At 32.6% G+C, this 20,580-nt stretch overlaps 1 protein-coding gene across 1 annotated transcript in view; it reads left to right on the top strand.

Annotated features, from left to right (window-relative positions):
* The window catches only part of LOC127720544 (uncharacterized), a 170,438-nt gene that overhangs the window by 46,658 nt on the left and 103,200 nt on the right, over positions 1–20,580 (top strand). Inside the window, exons 41-57 of the mRNA XM_052227137.1 lie at positions 777–940; positions 1,290–1,439; positions 2,011–2,220; positions 2,449–2,491; positions 3,389–3,552; positions 5,038–5,211; positions 5,850–6,068; positions 6,444–6,486; positions 10,030–10,193; positions 11,459–11,632; positions 14,308–14,526; positions 15,367–15,409; positions 15,775–15,938; positions 16,292–16,462; positions 17,128–17,343; positions 19,151–19,193; positions 19,657–19,823. Coding sequence (XP_052083097.1) covers positions 777–940; positions 1,290–1,439; positions 2,011–2,220; positions 2,449–2,491; positions 3,389–3,552; positions 5,038–5,211; positions 5,850–6,068; positions 6,444–6,486; positions 10,030–10,193; positions 11,459–11,632; positions 14,308–14,526; positions 15,367–15,409; positions 15,775–15,938; positions 16,292–16,462; positions 17,128–17,343; positions 19,151–19,193; positions 19,657–19,823 — 2,528 coding nt within the window. The remainder of the gene's footprint in view (positions 1–776; positions 941–1,289; positions 1,440–2,010; positions 2,221–2,448; positions 2,492–3,388; positions 3,553–5,037; positions 5,212–5,849; positions 6,069–6,443; positions 6,487–10,029; positions 10,194–11,458; positions 11,633–14,307; positions 14,527–15,366; positions 15,410–15,774; positions 15,939–16,291; positions 16,463–17,127; positions 17,344–19,150; positions 19,194–19,656; positions 19,824–20,580) is intronic.

Here is a 20,580-nt window from a genome sequence, read left to right on the forward strand (position 1 = left end):
AGCAATGCACATTAAGAACCTACAAGCACAGAACAGTACCAAGTCTGCCTCCAACTTCTTCACCCGCCCAGATGATGATGGTGTTTTGTATTGTTTTGTATTGTTTTTATCTCCTTTAAATGCTACTGAATAAATATTATTAATATGACATTTACCTTGTTTATCTTTTCATGACATAGTTTGCAATGTATGCATTAATGAAGCAACCAAATCATTGTTTATCAATTTATTTTAAATAGATACAGTGAAAATACAAATAAAACACTGAAATAAAACAAATATAACACTGAAATAAAACAAATAAAACAAATGAACCAAATGAAAGAAACATCTTTACACAGAATGATACATACAGCATCAAAACAATCTCAAGAGTTCAAGAAACAAACCAAAATTGATCCTAAATATACATGAAATACTTTCTACTGGACATTATAAAAAAAAAAAACAGTCACAAGATGAAGCGATACATTTAAATTTTTTTCCCCGGGGAAAATCCCCCATGGAGGTTTTCAAAAGTTGGCAGGTCTGATAACATAAGAACTCACTAAAAATTATAAGTTTATAATCATTATGATAATGGAGAAAATAAAATTGACAACACTGAATTTTATATACTGTATGCTTTTGCTTGGTGATGAATGCCTCACTGTGAGTTTGAGATGAAGAACAGCAATAAAAGAGCTATTTCTTTGCTTTTTGTGTTTTTTTGCTGTGCATGTACTGATTTTGTGTCGTGGATGGATACACCATATTCTTTGTTTTTCTATTTTTAGATTCAACATTGAGAACCTATATGAAGATAGAAAGTATCTTGTGAATGTGAACTTGACCTTGACCTTTGAAGCAGGTGGACCAGAGACATCACATCATGTGATCTTCAAAAATACATTGTTTCCAAAACAGAGCTGTGATTGGAGCTCAGAGTTCCATATTTCAAGTAAGTAATAAAGTAACAGTGTGTATATAATAAGATTTCTTTTAAAAAACAGAAAAGCTAAGATGAAATTTTGTCTGAATATAAAAAAAGGGAGATGTGGTATGGTTGTCAATGACACAACTATTCACCGGAGATCAAATGACAAAAATAAAAACAATGAATGACCGTTTTTCATTAATTTTTATGACCAAATAGTTTTCACTTTCAAATATCGTGTATGCTATAGACAGAATTCATTGACATGTAGGAAGCAGTATAGTCTTGTTTACTGAATTTGAAAATTCAATCTTTTAAGAATTAAAGCTATCACAATGAAAAGAAGATAACAGTTTGTCTATCTTTATTACAGATTTCTCATATGATAAATGGGCCATAGACAGGGGACATGATCCAGCCGAGTCTCTGCCATCAGACCTTCTGGCTAAGTTATTAGAGGAGACAAATTTACAGGGATATCTGAAGGAGCCACAGTGTGAATTGTCTAGTGACTGGACTAAAGGTCAGATAAATGCAAACTTTTATTTTTCATTTAATTATATATTCAGATTGTAAAAATTATAATATTATATCTTTTCACATATTAAAAATGTTCCTGAAATAGATTTGTATAGTGAAAACATCTTCTTTTTAGCATAATATATGTTATCTTAAGTTTTTTATTTTTATGATTAATTTATCTTTTTAAAAGTGAGATACTTTAACATATTTTGGATTATACTTACAATGTCTGACCAATAGCAAATATAATTGAAGTAATAATAAATAATTCTGGAAAATGTCTTTATCCAAAAATATGTGTTGTAAATATAAAAATAAGAAGATGTGGTATGATTGCCTATGACACAATTCTCCACAAAAGACCAAATGACACAGAAATTAACAACTATAGGTCACCGTACGGCCATCAACAATGAGCAAAACCCATACCGCATTGTCAGCTATAAAAGGCCCCTATACTATTTGTGTTGTACTATTTGTATACCTCAAATTCTGTGATAGGAAGATTATTTCTTCTTTACTGCTATTATCATGATTATATGGTAGTTAACAAAAGATCTGATATTCTGCAGATTGTGCCATGAATATTACCCTACCACCATTGTCATCTGACGTCAGTTGTCATGTGACCAGTCTGTGTACAGGGATACAGTGCTGTGTAGATAATGAGCTGCTGAACCGAACCTTAGATTTCAGTATTCTACTGGATCCCTGTGAAAACCAACTCAGTATCAGTATAGAACAGACACGTTATAACACAACATTAAATAATATCGAATGGGGTAAGCAAAAAAAAAAATCTTTTTTCATATGGAGTATTTAAAAAGTCTGCTTTTTATTTTAGGTAGTGAAGTCTTTTAAGTTGACCAAAATATGTCCAAACAGTAGTCCATCCAAAATATATATATGATAATTTTATCTGGAAAAAATAGTAAACTAATTTTTAATATAAAGTAAATGTTTTTATGAATACATTGTATATTATTATTTAGAGTTGAATTCTTTTGCAGGTGTAAACCAGTATTTTAATTTACAAGGGATGATACGGTTTGAGTAAGTAAAACTTATATTCTGACAGAGAAACATAATTAAACTTATATTCTGGCACAGAAAAAGAATTCACAATAAAATTTGATTGAGATTATATCTAAACAAAGGTTTCTTTCTTCATTTAGCAATGCAAAAGAAAATGTTCTTTTTTCATAATGAAACCAAAGCAATTATATAATTGTAATATTTCAACCAAGAATATAAAATTGAAAATTTGAATATAGAGATTAGCCCTTTGGACTCTTTTTCCACTGCTCTGTTTTGAATAACTAATACAACGAGACAGAAATCCATAAACAAAAGAATTTTAGAAAAAAAAAAAAGAAATAGACCATTGACAGAAATCCATAAACAAAAGAAACTTAGAAAAAAAAGAAATAGGCCATTAAATGTTGACGACAGTATATTGTAGATGTCTTTGTGTCATTGTATTGTTGTTTGATATATATATATGCCATCTATCTTCTCTAATTAATGATATATACAAAGGATAACAGTAATAACCAAAAATATTGAGACAGTACAACAGACAACAACAACCACCAACACGAAACTTCAGGAAAATATTTATAGTTATACAATCACCAAACAACATATGGTCCTGATAGCCAGACTTAACAGTTGTACTTTTCCATTAACTACTGTAAAAACAGAAATTTTCGTGGAGTATTTAATTTCGTTTATTTTGTGGAAAGAATATATCTACGAAATTAGAACCCCCACGAAAATTTAACCTACATATTATATCACTTCCATTTAATGGAAACCACGAAATTAAATCCCCATGAAATTTTATATAGAGACAAAACCACGAAATTTTAATGTTTCTACAATATTCATAGTAGTTCTTTTTTCACAAACTAGTAGCATGTAAAGTCCTTGTCAATTATTAATTTTCAGATACAACATAGATGACTTGTACTCTGAGAGATTTTTCTTGATAAATGCCAGAGTCCTGTTCTGTTATGAAGCGTCTCAGGCTTGTAGTGTTGCCTATACTGTACTTAACAATACCATGCTACCAAAAGTAACTTGTAGCTGGAATGAAGGATTTCTTCAGCCTGGTTTGTATTACCTTATAGGGAAATTTTCATGTGTGCCTAATTTGATATTGTGGTAGATATTTTACCATAAAATTTACCAAACGTGAACTTTTAAATGTTCATTTTCATGCATGGTTAAAGGTCATGAAATATGTTTTATGAACGCAACCAAGATTTAATTGCCTAATTTAAGATAAAAAAAACGCAAACAAAACTTGATGCATGAATACCCCAGCATACAATATTTGGGGAAAAACTTTTTGATTAAAACTTTCAATCATACAAATTAAGATATAGCAATAGATTTACATGTAACAATATAAATGAATCTGATGGCCCTACCAATATCAGAAAAGAGGAGCTGCATAATATCTATTAAGAGACGCAAAAGATACCAAAGGGACATTCAAACTCACAAGCCAAAAATAAACTGACAACGCCATGGCAAAAATAGAAAAAGACCAACAGACAAACAACAGCATAGAAACATTATATAACCTTCTAAGTTCTAGAATGCATGTTACAATCCAACTTTGTGTTGGTGTATCTTGTGGCCTTTAATAGCGGCAAAAATTGCCACATAACCAATATTTACCTTAATTTTTTATTGTGAGAGAGTGCTTAAATTTTGATGTTGAATTAACACATTGTTTAGGAATGACAGAAATTTAATCTGGTGTTGTCAATATGAAAATAAGGAGATGTGGTATGATTGATTGCTAATAAGACAACTATCCACCCAGTTTCAAGCATTCAGTTAAACAGATGTGTGAGATTGAAAGATTTTCTCCAGAACATTTACCTAAATACTTTATTAACACAGGACTTTACAATCATTGCTGATGGAAACAGAACAAATTGCGATTGACTTTTCATGATTATGCTGATTTTCAATTACTGTGGATTAATTTATTTTCATGGGTACCAATTTTTGTGGATTGTGGAATACTTGCCTTTTTGTGAATATGTGATTTCATGGTTTTGCCAAAGCCTGCAAACAACTTGATAGATGAATTGCAATTCATTGAACATTTAAATTCATGGTTCACCTGTACCCATGAAAAACACAAAAATTGGTGTCCAACAAATAATAATAAATACACAGTAGTTTGTTTGACCTAGGTGTAAACTTAGCAGAGAGGGAGAAACAAACAAAAATCAAGTGAACCTGTATAAACTAAATTCTGCATAAACGGAAACTAATGCAGAACCTTACTACAGGAAATGCAACAAACTGATTGTAGATGGTCCCCACATCCCACCCTTGTAGATTTTTCTCCTTAAAATACTGCTCTACTGTATATTCAAAAATTATTGGGTGCATTTTTTATGTCTATTGTTGGACATACAGTGAGTTTAAATATTGCTATTTTAGGAAATGGTGCATACAGATAATGCTATTTGCAAATTTTTATCTTATCCTAATTTTCGCAAAAATAAAAATGTCGCAAACATTTCTGAATTTACAGTATTTTTGGTCTGTTTGATCTTTTTTGTTTCTTTCAGGGTTTTCATTGTCAAACTGGTATTCAGAGCATGACCAGACAACAGGAGACAAGTTAGATGATTGGGCCATATCCGTTTTTCTGGATGACCTTGGGTTATCTCCCTTCTTAGAAACTTCACCCTGCAATGTTGATCCTAGTTTTGTTTACGTAAACAATGACAGTTGGGCCAATGGTAAAGCTGATAATTAAATTACATTCTTATATAAAAATAAGAAGATGTGGTATGAATACCAATGAGACAACTCTCCAAATGACATAGAAGTTAACAACTATAGGTCATCGGCCTTCAACAATGAACAAAACCCATACTGCATAGTCAGCTGACAAATGTAAAACAATTCAAACAAGAATTATGCACATATTTTTAGATTTTTAAGTAATGCAAAGTGATTGTTTTCTGTGAAAATCTATATTAGTAAGTGTATTCTTAATATTTGCATTTTGTAGGAAATTCTTTGTGCAGTAATGTCCTGTAAAATTTTCATAATGATTGAAGAATTGTTTTCTACCTCATACTATTTTTGCAACTTTCAAAAAATCTGCATAACAAATCTGTGAACTGCAAAATTTCTTTTAGAAAAAATATTTTATAAGAACTAGCAAATTAAAAGTTCGACACTAATTATTCAAAAATGAGTATTTCCCCAGCTATACGTTAAGAATAAACACATTCTAATATCATATTTTGGAACACATTGGTTTAACAAAATATGTGAGAGTCACTTTTAGTTTAGAACTTTTATAAATAGAAAACTCATATTAACAACTATCTACAAGAAAACCAAAACTAAAAAATTTATTGAATTTTAGAATGCATAAAGAGCCTGAACCTACCTAGTATCACCACGACAACAGACCGTACAAGATGTCTGATGAGAACTTCCTGTACTGCAGTTGACTGTTGTACAGATGTAGACTTTATACCAAAGTCCTTCAAGACTTACCTTCATATAGATCCTTGTAGACAGGAACTTGTCATAGGGATAGAGAAATACATGAGAAATATATCCCTGTCTACTTACAAATTTGGTAAGTCTACAATAAGCTTAAAAAATAAAAGAATAACTGATTTGATAGTGTTGTGAAAGTTTTTAAGAAGCTGTTATTTAATACATTCTAATCACTATTAACTCATATATATTTTAGAGAATATATTATTTCTATGTAATGTTCTTGACCTGTTTTGCTGGTTACTATGAAAGAAATATGTATATAACATTATAATGTTTTGTCAAAGTTTATAGCATCAAAGCCTTGCAACAGCTTTAATACAAATACAGTAAGTTGTTGCTCTAGTGGTGATAAATTTTAATTCTAGTATTGTAGCATTTATATTACATTCTTGGTTGGTAAGACTACTACTTTGGAAAATATAACATTGAATCTACTTTTTTTTAACTTCAGGAACTATGGCACAGTTTACATTAAATGGGTTCATAGTAATGGAGTGAGTAAATTTTTTTATTTATAATAATTGTTTGCTATAAAGCTGGAAACATACATTTTTGGGATCAGGAGTTGAGGCCAAAGTAAGTTATTTTGAAAACTGTTATAAATTATGGAGAAATTGGATCAAAACTAAAGTTACAACACAAAATATACATAATTAAGAAGTCATTACATCGTTATAAATAATGTGATGTGCAAAACTGAAGTTATTTTGTATTAATAGTAACTAATTTCTATTTGACATTTGTAGTATTTTGACGTGATTCAGAAAATAAAAGATATAAGAATCTGAGGGCCAATTTTAGCCAATATTGCTTCTTTTTTAACAGTCTTTATGTAAACATACTATAGTTGTTAATTTCTGTGTCATTTGGTCTCTTGTGGAGAGTTGTCTCATTGGCAATCATACCACATCTTCTTTTTTAGCTCACCTGGCCCGAAGGGCCAAGGGAGCTTTTCTCATCACTTGGCGTCCGTCGTCGTCGTTAACTTTTTACATTTTGAACTTCTTCTAGAGAACCACTGAATGGAATGAAACCAAACATGGCATGAATGTTCCTTATGAGGTGCTGACCAAGTGTTGTTACTTTGAAGCCGATCCATCATCCAAGATGGCTGCCAGCGGGGGAATTAGTTTAACATAGGATCCTATGGGAAATACATACAAATGTCTTCTTTTAGAGAACCACTGAATGGAATGAAAACAAACATGGCATGAATGTACCTTATGAGGTGCTGACCAAGTGTTGTTACTTTGAAGCCGACCCATCATCCAAGATGGCCGCCAGCGGGAGACTTAGTTTAACATAGGACCCTATGGGAAATACATACAAATGTCTTCTTTTAGAGAACCACTGAATGGAATGAAACCAAACATGGCATGAATGTTCCTTATGAGGTGCTGACCAAGTGTTGTTACTTTGAAGCCGATCCATCATCCAAGATGGCTGCCAGCGGGGGAATTAGTTTAACATAGGATCCTATGGGAAATACATACAAATGTCTTCTTTTAGAGAACCACTGAATGGAATGAAAACAAACATGGCATGAATGTACCTTATGAGGTGCTGACCAAGTGTTGTTACTTTGAAGCCGACCCATCATCCAAGATGGCCGCCAGCAGGAGACTTAGTTTAACATAGGACCCTATGGGAAATACATACAAATGTCTTCTTTTAGAGAACCACTGAATGGAATGAAACCAAACATGGCATGAATGTTCCTTATGAGGTGCTGACCAAGTGTTGTTACTTTGAAGCCGACCCATCATCCAAGATGGCCGCCAGCGGGGGACTTAGTTTAACATAGGATCCTATGGGAAATACATACAAATATCTTCTTTTAAAGAACCACTGAATGGAATGAAACCAAACATGGCATGAATGTTCCTTATGAGGTGCTGACCAAGTGTTGTTACTTTGAAGCTGATCCATAATCCAAGATGGCCCCCAGCGGGGGACTTAGTTTAACAAAGGACCCTATTGGGAAATACATACGAATGTCTTCTTTTAGAGAACCACTGAATGGAATGAAACCAAACATGGCATGAATGTTCCTTATGAAGTGCTGACCAAGTGTTGTTACTTTGAAGCCGATCCATCATCCAAGATGGCCCCCAGCGGGGGACTTAGTTTAACATAGGACCCTATGGGAAATACATACAAATGTCTTCTTTTAAGAGAACCACTGAATGGAATGAAACTAAACATGGCATGAATGTTCCTTATGAGGTGCTTACCAAGTGTTGTTACTTTGAAGCCGATCCATCATCCAAGATGGCCGCCAGCGGGAGACTTAGTTTAACATAGGACCCTATGGGAAATATATACAAATGTCTTCTTTTAGAGAACCACTGAATGGAATGAAACCAAACATGGCATGAATGTTCCTTATGAGGTGCTGACCAAGTGTTGGTACTTTGAAGCCGATCCATCATCCAAGATGGCCGCCAGCGGGGGACTTTGTTTAACATAGGACCCTCTGGGAAATACATACAAATGTCTTCTTTTAGAGAACCACTGAATGGAATGAAACCAAACATGGCATGAATGTTCCTTATGAGGTGCTGACCAAGTGTTGTTACTTTGAAGCCGACCCATCATCCAAGATGGCCGCCAGCAGGGGACTTAGTTTAACATAGGATCCTATGGGAAATACATACAAATATCTTCTTTTAAAGAACCACTGAATGGAATGAAACCAAACATGGCATGAATGTTCCTTATGAGGTGCTGACCAAGTGTTGTTACTTTGAAGCTGATCCATAATCCAAGATGGCCCCCAGCGGGGGACTTAGTTTAACAAAGGACCCTATTGGGAAATACATACGAATGTCTTCTTTTAGAGAACCACTGAATGGAATGAAACCAAACATGGCATGAATGTTCCTTATGAGGTGCTGACCAAGTGTTGTTACTTTGAAGCTGATCCATAATCCAAGATGGCCCCCAGCGGGGGACTTAGTTTAACAAAGGACCCTATTGGGAAATACATACGAATGTCTTCTTTTAGAGAACCACTGAATGGGATGAAACCAAACATGGCATGAATGTTCCTTATGAAGTGCTGACCAAGTGTTGTTACTTTGAAGCCGATCCATCATCCAAGATGGCTACCAGCTGGGGACAGTGTTTAACAAAGGACCTATGGACAATACATATGAATGTCTTCTTTTAGAGAACCACTGAATGGATTTAAACCAAACATGGCATGAATGTTCCTTTTGAGGTGCTGACTAAGTGTTGTTACTTTGAAGCTGATCCTTCATCCACGATGGCCGCCAGCGGGGGACTTTCTTTAACATAAGACCCTATTGGAAATGCATACAAATGCTTCTTCTAGAGGTGCACTGAATGGAATGAAACCAAACATGGCATAAATGTTTCTTATGAGGTGCTGATGAAGTGTTGCTACTTTGTTGCTGATTTACTGTTCAAGATGGCCACCAGGATTTTTTTTATTAAATTACAAATTACAGGGCCAATATTAAACCAAATTTGGCCTCACTCATTATTAGGGTAAATAGCTGTTATGATTTTAATCTATTTTAACATGATTTCCAAAACCAAAGTAGAATCAGGTGAGTGACACAGGCTCTTGAGAACCTCTAGTTTATAATTACCATGTAATGCAGTTTCAGATTCATCCATCCTCTACTTCCTGTTTACCAAATACTTACAAAAAAAGTATAGATATAAATTATAATTCTGCCTGTTTATCACTAGGAACAACGTTATCGAATAAGTTTAGATATTGTTATATGAATTAAAGTGATTTTGAGTAAACCTCAATAAGACAGCAACCACTCATAAGTAAACCATGCAATATATTTTGAGGTCATTATATGACCTTTAAAAATGAACATGTGATTACAATGACCAGCTTTAAATAGCAACCACATTCTCTTAAGACAAAAACAAAACCAAGTTAAGACAGCAGCAGTCACTGAAGGCTTCCTGACTTGGAAAAAGCATTTGTAATATTGATTTTTTTATGTGTTACAGTTGCTTAACATTAAATTTGAAATGAGATTTTTTTTCAGTTATTTTATAGAAGAACTAGCTGGTTCACTTACATACTTAGTAACATTGAACATAAGTTTCTGTTACAATGATGGCCAACCTTGTAACATTATAGCCTCAGTATTGGAGAACTCTCTGTTGCCTAGAGGTTTATGTGCATGGAACACTGATTACCTTATTCCAGGTAAGAAAACCTCTCATTCCAGGTAAGATTACCTTATTCCAGGTACGATTACCCCATTCCAGGAAAGATAACCTCTCATTCCAGGTAAGATTTCCTCATTCCAGGTAAGATTACCTCATTCCAGGTAAGATTGCTTCATTCCAGGTAAGATAACCTCATTCCAGGTAAGATAACCTTATTCCAGGAAAGATTACCCCTTTCCAGGTACAATAGCCTCATTCCAGGTAAGATAACCTCATTCTAGGTATGATAATCTCATTCCAGGTAAGATAACCTCATTTAGGTAAGCTTACCTCATTCCAGGTAAGATTACTTCATTCCAGCTGCAATAACCTCATTCCAGGTAAGATTACCTAAATTCCACCTCATTACAGGTAATTTTTAGATGACATGTGTTTGAATCAGCATCATTTGTAGAATACAAAAAGCTAACTCAGGGATAATTTTTTTCTCTTTTAGCCCTTTCTAGACAATTTCGCAGTGATTTTGTTTATAACTTTGTTTGTGTATTTATAGATAGATAGATAGATGCTTTATTTCCATCAAATGGGCTCACAAGGAGCATAATATAATATCATTATAATATTATTTTTACAAATATAATAAACAATACAGTATACATAGTTACAAACACAAATAAGAAACAACAGTTTTCACATATTCGTATACATATAGGAGTATATATAAAACCTTCGTCTCAGGCACACCTCTAGAAAGTAACAAAAAAGAATTCTGTGAATAGGCTATATGTATCTAACTTAACTGCAGGAGGCACCAAGGGACGGTGCTATATGGCATGGTGGGTGCATATTAAAATGTGTATCAGGACATTAACAGGATTAATGATATGGTAAGATATTGTAAGAAGTTGCATATAACTGGTATGTCATCCTCGTGCCTGGTGCAGAGGAGTCAGTACTATTTAAAGTGACACAACTGCAAGAGGCACCAAGGGACAATGCTAATTGATATGCCAAAGTGCACATATTACGAAAAGATAAAATATTACCAGTTTAATAAAAAAATATCACAAACAGAAAGGTAATAGAACTTATATGATGTGTCATGTAACCCACCATGCCAACCTCGTGTGTATTTATATAAGAAAAGTTTCAAATATGACATATTTACGAGGATTTATATTCATATTACATTTCTAATAGCAAAATTTACAAAAATATCCATTTTTTCATCAGGGAAAAACATCAGTGATGTATGGGGATGCATTTTACTGATCTTAAACTTTATGTTCTTTTTTTTTGTAGGCTTTTCACTAAACACCTGGCTGACAGAAAATTTCCCAACAGTTGGACAACCATTACCAGAATATGCTGTTGAACTACTGTTTGAACAACTTGGAATCTCACAGTATCGCCCTTCTACACAGTGCAGTGAGACAGCTTTGTACATGTCTATACCGACTGGAGGATGGCAAAATGGTATAATAACTTACTTATATACACCCAAGATAAAAAAAAAATTGTAGAATCTCAGCTTTCATATATATATATATATACTTAATGGTAGTCGGCAGGCAAATTCTGAAAACACATTTAACAAGGAGGAAAATGAAAGCTGAGGAGTGAATCATGGAATATTTTTATTTTATTATACTTCATGTCATTATGCCATATTTTGATTGGTTAATACGAGGGAGATAATTTACTCTATCTCATGGCAAATATTCTATAACCCTTCACAGAGACGCTTGATCACTTGTGCGCTTTATTAAATACAGATGGTTGTTATGTACAAGACAGCATAGTTTATTACTTTTAATTTGTAATTTAATAGACATTAATAACAGAACATCCAGTATAATGAATTAAATAACACATATCTGAGAGGGTGATAGAGCAGTAAACCCCCCCCCCCCCCCCCACCCCCCATCAAAGACATTGTCAACCTTGGCTTTGCCTCGGTTGACAATGTTTTCTCGGGGTAACAATCTGCTCTCTAGCTATATGTTATTTATATAATAGGCCTTTTAACAAATCTATGTTATAATTAAATTGAGAATGGAACCAGGGAATGTGTCAAACAGACAACAACCTGACCAAAGAGCAGAAAACAGCCCAAGGCCACCATATATGTTGTTTTGTCCTATTCAATAAGTTATGTTTGTATATGATATCTTTTCTATTTTTAGTAACTTAGGGATACACAAAAATTTACTTTGAATCTATATTTAACTACATTTACATGTCTGAGTTAACTTCCTCATCAAACTTTGATCCTCCATATTACAGTCGACTCCACTTAATTGCATACCGCTTAATAGCATAATTCGGTTAATTGCATAGTTTTCTCCTGCACAAAACCATTTCCCATTCATCTAATGTTAAATTGTCCGGTTATATGCATAGCTCTACAAGTGGCCTTTCGGTTTATTGCATAGAAAATTATCGCCATCTAGATATGCTTAGTTAAATCTATCGAAATTTTTTACCAGAAACGGCAAGTTGGTGAGTATACTTTTCTTGAATGCATCATTATTTTCATTATTATTTCATATTTACTTTTGTGTTATTCAAATAAAGTTTTATAACAGTTTCTTTCGTGTTTATATGATTGAATTTGATTTAAAAATAAACCTCGATACCTACACAGGTAAAGTTTCTCATGTTCTATTTTAAGCCTCGAGGTCATAAAAATGTCCAACAGGTAATTGTTGTAAAAACACTGACCATTCTATCTAAAAAGGTGTAAATAATTGATTGGATTTCAAACACTGTCAATAGATTACATTTGGGTGAAATTCAAAAGCAATAACGCCTGCTAATTATCGATCATTATCCAATGTGAACTCCCGTAATTGGGCTTGGGGTGATCTGCATTTAAGTTAAATATTAAAGGGCATTTTTATATGGTTCAAGAATTTTATACATCAATCATTTAATTTTAATATATTTTGAAAAGAGCATTTATTTCTAATTATTATATTTTCTCACTTTCAACACTCGTGTCCAGCAAATAACCCGTACAGGGCCCCTTTACTGCTTTGCATATACGAAACTAACGAAGTCAAATAAACAGTGTTACTTCACTCTGCAAGCTGTAAATATTGTATATCAAAGGCAGTTTAGTACACATCTATTGTTAAAATGATTATAAACTGTGTAGTTTTGTTAAACAGTTTATTTTAATCAAAGCGTAACAATGTACATTGTACATACGGGTCATAGAAACAAATCTATTTTTAGAACGAATTTATTTTCATATCCCAGGTAAACTGGTAAAGGAAACGTCGGTACGCAAATAAACTAAAACAAAATGTGTATAATCTTTATTGAAATAATACAAAATAAAATAACATGAATGACAATAGACATATAACTTTTATTAGAATAAATCAACATTCAATATGTTGTAATTGGATTATAGACGTTCATCTTTCTTCAGGGATTTCCTTTACTGATCTGTTCTATCGATGTTGTTTGACTCCGTAATTTGGCATTTCGGATATAAGCATACTCCGCTTTATTGCATAATTTTGTCTGACAAATAGGCTATGCAAATAACCGGAATGTACTGTATAAGTATATTTAGGTAGAATTTGCATATTTGTACATCTGAATTGTCATATTATACTGATGTTATCAAGATGTTTCCTAATATCCTGTCATCATTACAATAGCGATAAAATGAATGTATATTCTATTTTACATCCAACTTAGGCTAAATAACAGGCAATTATTTTCATATTACTGTAAATTCATTATTATTCAGGGGGATACCATTTTTCGTGAATTTTGTTTGTATAGGTAAGCCATGAATTATAAAGTTCAGTGAAGAACAAATTTTCTATAAGCTTGTATACAGACTTTGGAAAAACTATGAAATCCAATATCCACGAAAATAAATGAATTCACAGTACATTTTTATTACAAATTAAGTATGAGGGGGTGGTCAGGGAGGTACCTTTCTCCCACATCCCGCCCCTATCTCCCACCTCCCACTTTTAGAATCTTTTTTTCTCTCCCACCTATTTTTTGTCTCCCACCTCCCTCAAAAGTTGTCCACCCCCTCAAGTATAGCATAACCATATTACTATAACATTTCAAGCTTTCACTTGTAAGGGATTCTAATGACAAACTTTATATAATTTCTTCAGATTGTCCATTGAGCACCAATATCCAAAATCTAGATCCCAGCTACACAGGTATTACCTGTCATGTGACTAGTTTGTGTACAGGTGTTGAGTGCTGTGTGACCTCTACAGAATTAGATAGGTCATTCAATACCAAGGTTGAACTGAACCCTTGTGACTATATCCTTACTATCGGCATAGATGACTTTGTGTATAGTGTATCACTGGAAGAATTTAGAATGGGTAGGTACTAAATGTACTTATAAAAGGGGACAGAAGGGGCACAAGGGCTTCATTTTATTTATGTATAACAGGTGAAATATTGAAATAAATGGCAATATAAAATTAAGAAGATGTGGTATGATTATTGCCAATGAGACAACTTTCCACCAGAGACTAAAAAACGTGGATGGCCTTTAACTATGAGCAAACACATACCGCATAGCAATATCAAAAAAAGGAGATGTGGTTCGATTGCCAACAAGACAACTATCAACCAAAGTTCAAATAAAGTGTAAGCAATTAGGCAACCGTACAGCCTTCAACAATGAGAAAAACCCATACTGTATAGTATAGTTGCTATAAAAGGCCCCGACATGAAAAATATGAAACAATTCAATTGAGAAAACTAATAACCTTATTTATAACAATTTATGAAAAACAAATATGACAGACGTCAACCAATGACAACCAGTTTGTGTACAGGTGTTGAGAGCAAATGTAAAACAATTTAAATGAGAATCTAATGGTCTTATATATGTACAAAACAATAAATCAAAAACAATTATGACAATCAGCCACAAATAACAAAAACTGAACTACAGGCTCCCTACCTTGGTCCTGATGCCTGTATTTGGGTCTTGTGTCCTTGTTGGTTATGGTAGATACATTATAGAGCACCCGAGTTAAAATAAGTAAAGCTCTACGGGTGATGAAGAATAAATTTCTCTTGTCAATTTTATTGCCCTTTTAAGAAATTAGATTGTTGATATTAGTGAAATGTATACTTTATGAATTTATGAAAATATTGAATCTTAAAGGTCATGATGAAATATGTATAATGATGGCTGAATTTGTTTTTAGGTGAACAGCAGCAATTTTCTTTAGGAGGTGTTGTTAACATTGTGTAAGTATTCTTTTATAAATTATTGATACTTAAAAAAAAATCTAGTCAATTGTATGTCTTTTCTTATGTTTAAAAATCATTAGATGATATTGATTTTTAAGTCAGTTCTTAGGTTCTAAGTGACATGTCAATCTACTGATCTAGGTTACTACTCTATTGGGTTTTAATGGCAGATCTTTGGTTGTTTTTGTTAAATTTATTCTCAACTTTTGATGATTTAGACCTTGCAACCATCCCCTAGCCAGAAAACTGAAGTTACAAAACAAAGATAACAGAACTTTCAGAATGGCTTATAAAACAGTTATGCTTTTAACAATTTATATTTGACAGTTTTGTTTTACCTGTTGATTACTAATTATATTTAGGTTTTTGGTGTATGATTTAGCAGCATCTAACTACTACCTGATGTCATTGAACATTACAATCTGTACAGAAAGTATGGCACCTTGTGAGCAGACGTACATTGTGCTGGATAATGTCCTGCTGCCAAAACTACAATGTTCATGGAATGCCACATTTATCAATCCAAGTATGTTTGTCTTATAGAATAGAAAGGCACTGTTGAAAAAAAGTTGTGTGAAGTGAAAAAAAAAAATGATATTAAATAAATGCATTAGGGACAAATTGATATTTTCTATTTTTTACTTCCTTTGAATTTTAAAAATTTGCCTATCATTTTCAAATTGATACCATATTTATTATTTTGATTTTTTTCACATCCAATTCTGCTTCCCATAATTACATTTTCTGATGTTCAGTTTTATCATTTACTCATGAAACCATAATTTTTTTTTCTTTGAAAAAGGTCATCTCCTCAAACTACCCCTGCAGAAAATGTTAAGGAATATGATATATAAAACATTTCCATTGTTATGTTTTTAGCATTTTCTCTTACTAACTGGATGATAAAGAATGATGTGACAGCACCATTACCAGACTACGCTATATCCATCTTGCTAGATGATCTTGCAGTGTCTCCCTACCTTTTATCTACATCCTGTGACAGAGGGAGAAGTCCTTATAATAAGGAAGTGACAGATGGATGGAGAAATGGTTAGTCAAAATGTTCTGGCAAATTTTAGTCTAGAGAGTCATTTTGGTCACAAGGGGGTCTTTTTTATATAATCATAATTCACTATGTACAGAACGTCTGCACAAAGTCCACCTCTGAAAAGGTTAAATACTAACCCTTATACTTTTATAATGAAACAAAAAGTCATATCACCTCTGAATGATGTCCTTATGAAAGAGAAATACAAAAAATATGTAGAAATTGTATGTCATGCTTCTAAGACAGATAGAGAGGTTCTTATAACAGGTTAATTGTACAAGTTAAATGCATGTAGATTGAGTTTTTAATATTCTATTGCAAAGAAATGTCAATTATAATCTCAAGATTCTTTCAAATTCAATTGACGTTGAAAGTTTAACTGTGACTTCACACAATTTCCAGCTTCTTTAAAAATTGAACTGTGATCTCACACAAGTCTACATTGTGTTTGTTGGAATTAAATCATGTATTTGTTTACAAAGGGAGGGGAAAAAGAGCACCATATTAGAATATGTAATAAAGTAAACCACAGATCAATCAAATTTATATTTTTCCTAAATCTCACTTTTTTTTTGGGGGGGGGTGGGGGGTTGTTAACTGTCTATTATTTGATTAATTGCATTAGTTATGTGTGAAAATTGATAAAATAAGTTTCATGCTTTTTCAGTTTGCCATCAGGATCTGAATGTGACCTTGACACCTATAGCTGAAGATGACCATGTGACTTGTGTATTTAACTGTTACACATCAACCTGTTGTTATGAGGTAGATGGTATTGATCATAGCATCATGTCCAGTGTAACAATAGACACTTGTAAATCAGAGATGAATCTAACAATAGAGAGAATTACACAGACAATATCACTACAAAATTACAGCTTTGGTAAGTTTTCTATATATATTGTTGACCCACTAGATTAGGATGGCATTGGCCTTGGAGACTGTTTGGTACAAAATGACATATATTTACATGATAAGATTCATTAGAAACAGATTACATATCAACCTGCAAAGAGGTCAGTTCTATTTCAATTTAACAAGGAGCTGTTAGAAAAAATTTACATATTGAACCTATCCTGCTCAGTTGGAATACAAGTCAAACTTATACCATTCTTTTACTGATGTCTAATAAGCATAAATTTTTATATATACAACAGACATCTTCAATTTTCAAGTAACCTGAGGTATAATTTTTATGCCTAGTCCTGATTGGTTTCCATTCTCTAACTTTATAATGCCACAACCAAATTTTCTGCAGCTTATACATATAATGCTTATTACCACCATACACAGATCAAGTTCCAAATTGGGTGGTGTCGCTTTCACCGTTCTTAAAGTATGTTCCTTTATAAATGGAAACATTGACAAATTTGCTGTTTCCACACACTTTTGTAAGTGATAAATTAGTCCTGGTAAAATGTGTCCGGGCGGACAAATATTACTAGTATAAAAAGTCCATGGTTACAGAATTAACTATTATATTTAGTCCGATGTCAGTAATTTATGTCCCCAGACTCATTTTCCTAGGAATTTATGTCCATGTCATCAATATTCCTAGGTAAAAACGTCCATGTCCTTTATTTTAATAGGAAAATGTGTAATAAAAGAAATCATTTACATTTAAACAATGGAATATTTAATTCTTATGTTCTAATGTTGTTTAACAGTTGTGCATTAACCTTTTAATAAAATGTATGTGCCCAGACTAAATTTCCTAGGAAATCCTGTCCAGGCCATTAATATTGCTAAGTAAACACAACCATGTTCATTATTTTGATAAGACAATTTGTAATGAGAGAAATCATTTACATGTGAACAATGGAATTTTTAATTATGTTTCAATGCTGTTAAACAGTTGTGCATTAATCTTTTAATAAAATTTATCTGCCCAGACTAATTTTCCTAGGAATTCATGTCCAGGCCATTAATATTCCTAGGTAAAAACGTCCACGTCCTTTATTTTTATAGGAAATTCTGTAATGAAAGAAATAATTTACATGTAAACAAAGGAATTTGTAACTTAAATGTTTTTAAATTGTTTAACATTTGTGCATTGATATTTCACTATTTTATCAAAATATGGGTGTTTTTTAATAATTAAACGGACTTTTTTTCCTAGGAAAATTAATATCACAGACTTTTATGATGTACATAATCACAAAGGTTCCTTTCTTGATTTTGATATTGATTAATTTAAGTAATGTCTTAAGAAATAAACTTCTAAAGGGACTTTTTTCATACAAAAAAGGAGAATACAGAAATATAAAAATTTTCCTAGGAAAATAGGTGCCAGACGTATTTTACTAGCTACGGACTTATTTTCCTAGGAAAATTTATCCAGGGACTTAATTTCCTAGTAAAATTATGGTCACGGACTTGATTACCTAGGAAAAAAAGTCCGGCGGACAAATTTTACTACCGGACCAAATTTACTGTTACACTAGCTCTACTTTGCCCCCCATTACTGTTAATTATTGAACAATAAGAGCACTCAAACCCCAGAGCATCTCTAATGACAACATACAAAAACAAATGTCATTAAGTTTTAAAGAAAACAAACATCAGTAGGTTTGAATTAGTACATTGACTTGCATATTAACAATCGAAAGGCATATGTGTCCCATGGACATATTCTTCTTTTATTTTAAATGAGTAAAACCTGTTATGGCAATGTTTGATTTCTATTTTAGGTTCAGTAGGAAGATTTTCTTTGTTAGGTGTGTTTAGGATCGAGTAAGTATGATCTAATTCATTTAGTCTATTTTTTATATTTAAATAACTACTGTACCTTTTTATCAATGAATTTCTTCAGCGTTTAACATCACCTTCATTTGGGCCAGGTCAGCAGTGCCCTACAGTAAGCGTTCTGTTTGTCCACCCTTTTGTTCACTGAAGTAATTCCTGATGTCAGAATTAACAAAAAAAGGATAGTATTGAATCAGTATTCTTTGTTTCTGTGCTCGTACAGTAATGTGAAAGAAGGCACTTTGCTGACATTTCAGTTTTCTAGTTTGATAAGTCTATTTACATGCTGCTGTCAAAAAAGAAAAGTTTACAGAAAAATTATTTCCATATCATAAATACATCCTGGTCACAATGAAATTAAAGAAGTACTAAAATAAGAAGAAAGTAAGAAACAAATTGCATGAAATGACATGGCAAAAAATATCTGCATATGCATTTTTTTTGTTTTTAGGTATACTATCTACGACCTGGTATCAGAACACAACTATCTGATTTTCATGACCTTGAGTACATGTTTTGAATACAGTGGGATCTGTATGTTTAGAACAACCATCTTTAATGGATTCAAACTTCCAAAGGAGATCTGTACAACAGGAACATCAAGACTTGATACATCATGTTAGTATATAATGTCAAAGTACAGTGAAACCTGTGAGTGAAACAATCTGGATTTGTTCAGATTAGATTTGCTGTTTGGTTTTAGTGTCCCCACTCTAAAAGAGGGCTGTACACTTGTTTTTCTCTGTCTGTCTGTCTGTCCATTTACTTATAACACATTTATGTAACTTTCTCTCAGCAACTACAAGTCAAGCTTCATTTTGTTTGATGCCATACTGTGTGACAGACATGCTTTCTGTCAACAGAAAAAATATCTTTCCATATATGTCTTGAAAATTTAATGAAACCTTCATTTTATTATTCTCAGCATCTTCAAATCATAGCTTCTTAATTTATGACACCTTTTCAATTTCTTCATATCATTTAAAGGTCTTTATAACTTTTGCTGTCACAAAATTTGATTGATTCACATATTTACTGCTATAGAAATTTGTTAGGTGTATAAGAAAGCATATGCCTACAGTACATCTTGTTAAAATTTGAACTTAGTAAAGAATATTTACTGTAAGTCCTGATACAAGAGTTCAGTTTGTAGGTATTTGAACTTTGGTAATCTATGGCAAAACATTTAGTGAGGAATATTCACTTAGTTTTGTATTAAAATTTTGACACTCAAAATTTGTAATTATTTGAAACACACAAATACAAACAATGTTCATTGAAAGAACATTCGCAAAAAAAGAAAATTCATATGTTAGCCAGCTAAAACTAAAGAGTAAATTTATTTGATTAAGGTCTGTTTAAAAAATGTTCCAAT

The sequence above is a fragment of the Mytilus californianus genome, unplaced genomic scaffold (assembly GCF_021869535.1).
Source record: "Mytilus californianus isolate M0D057914Y unplaced genomic scaffold, xbMytCali1.0.p SCAF_11, whole genome shotgun sequence".
Taxonomy (NCBI): domain Eukaryota; kingdom Metazoa; phylum Mollusca; class Bivalvia; order Mytilida; family Mytilidae; genus Mytilus; species Mytilus californianus.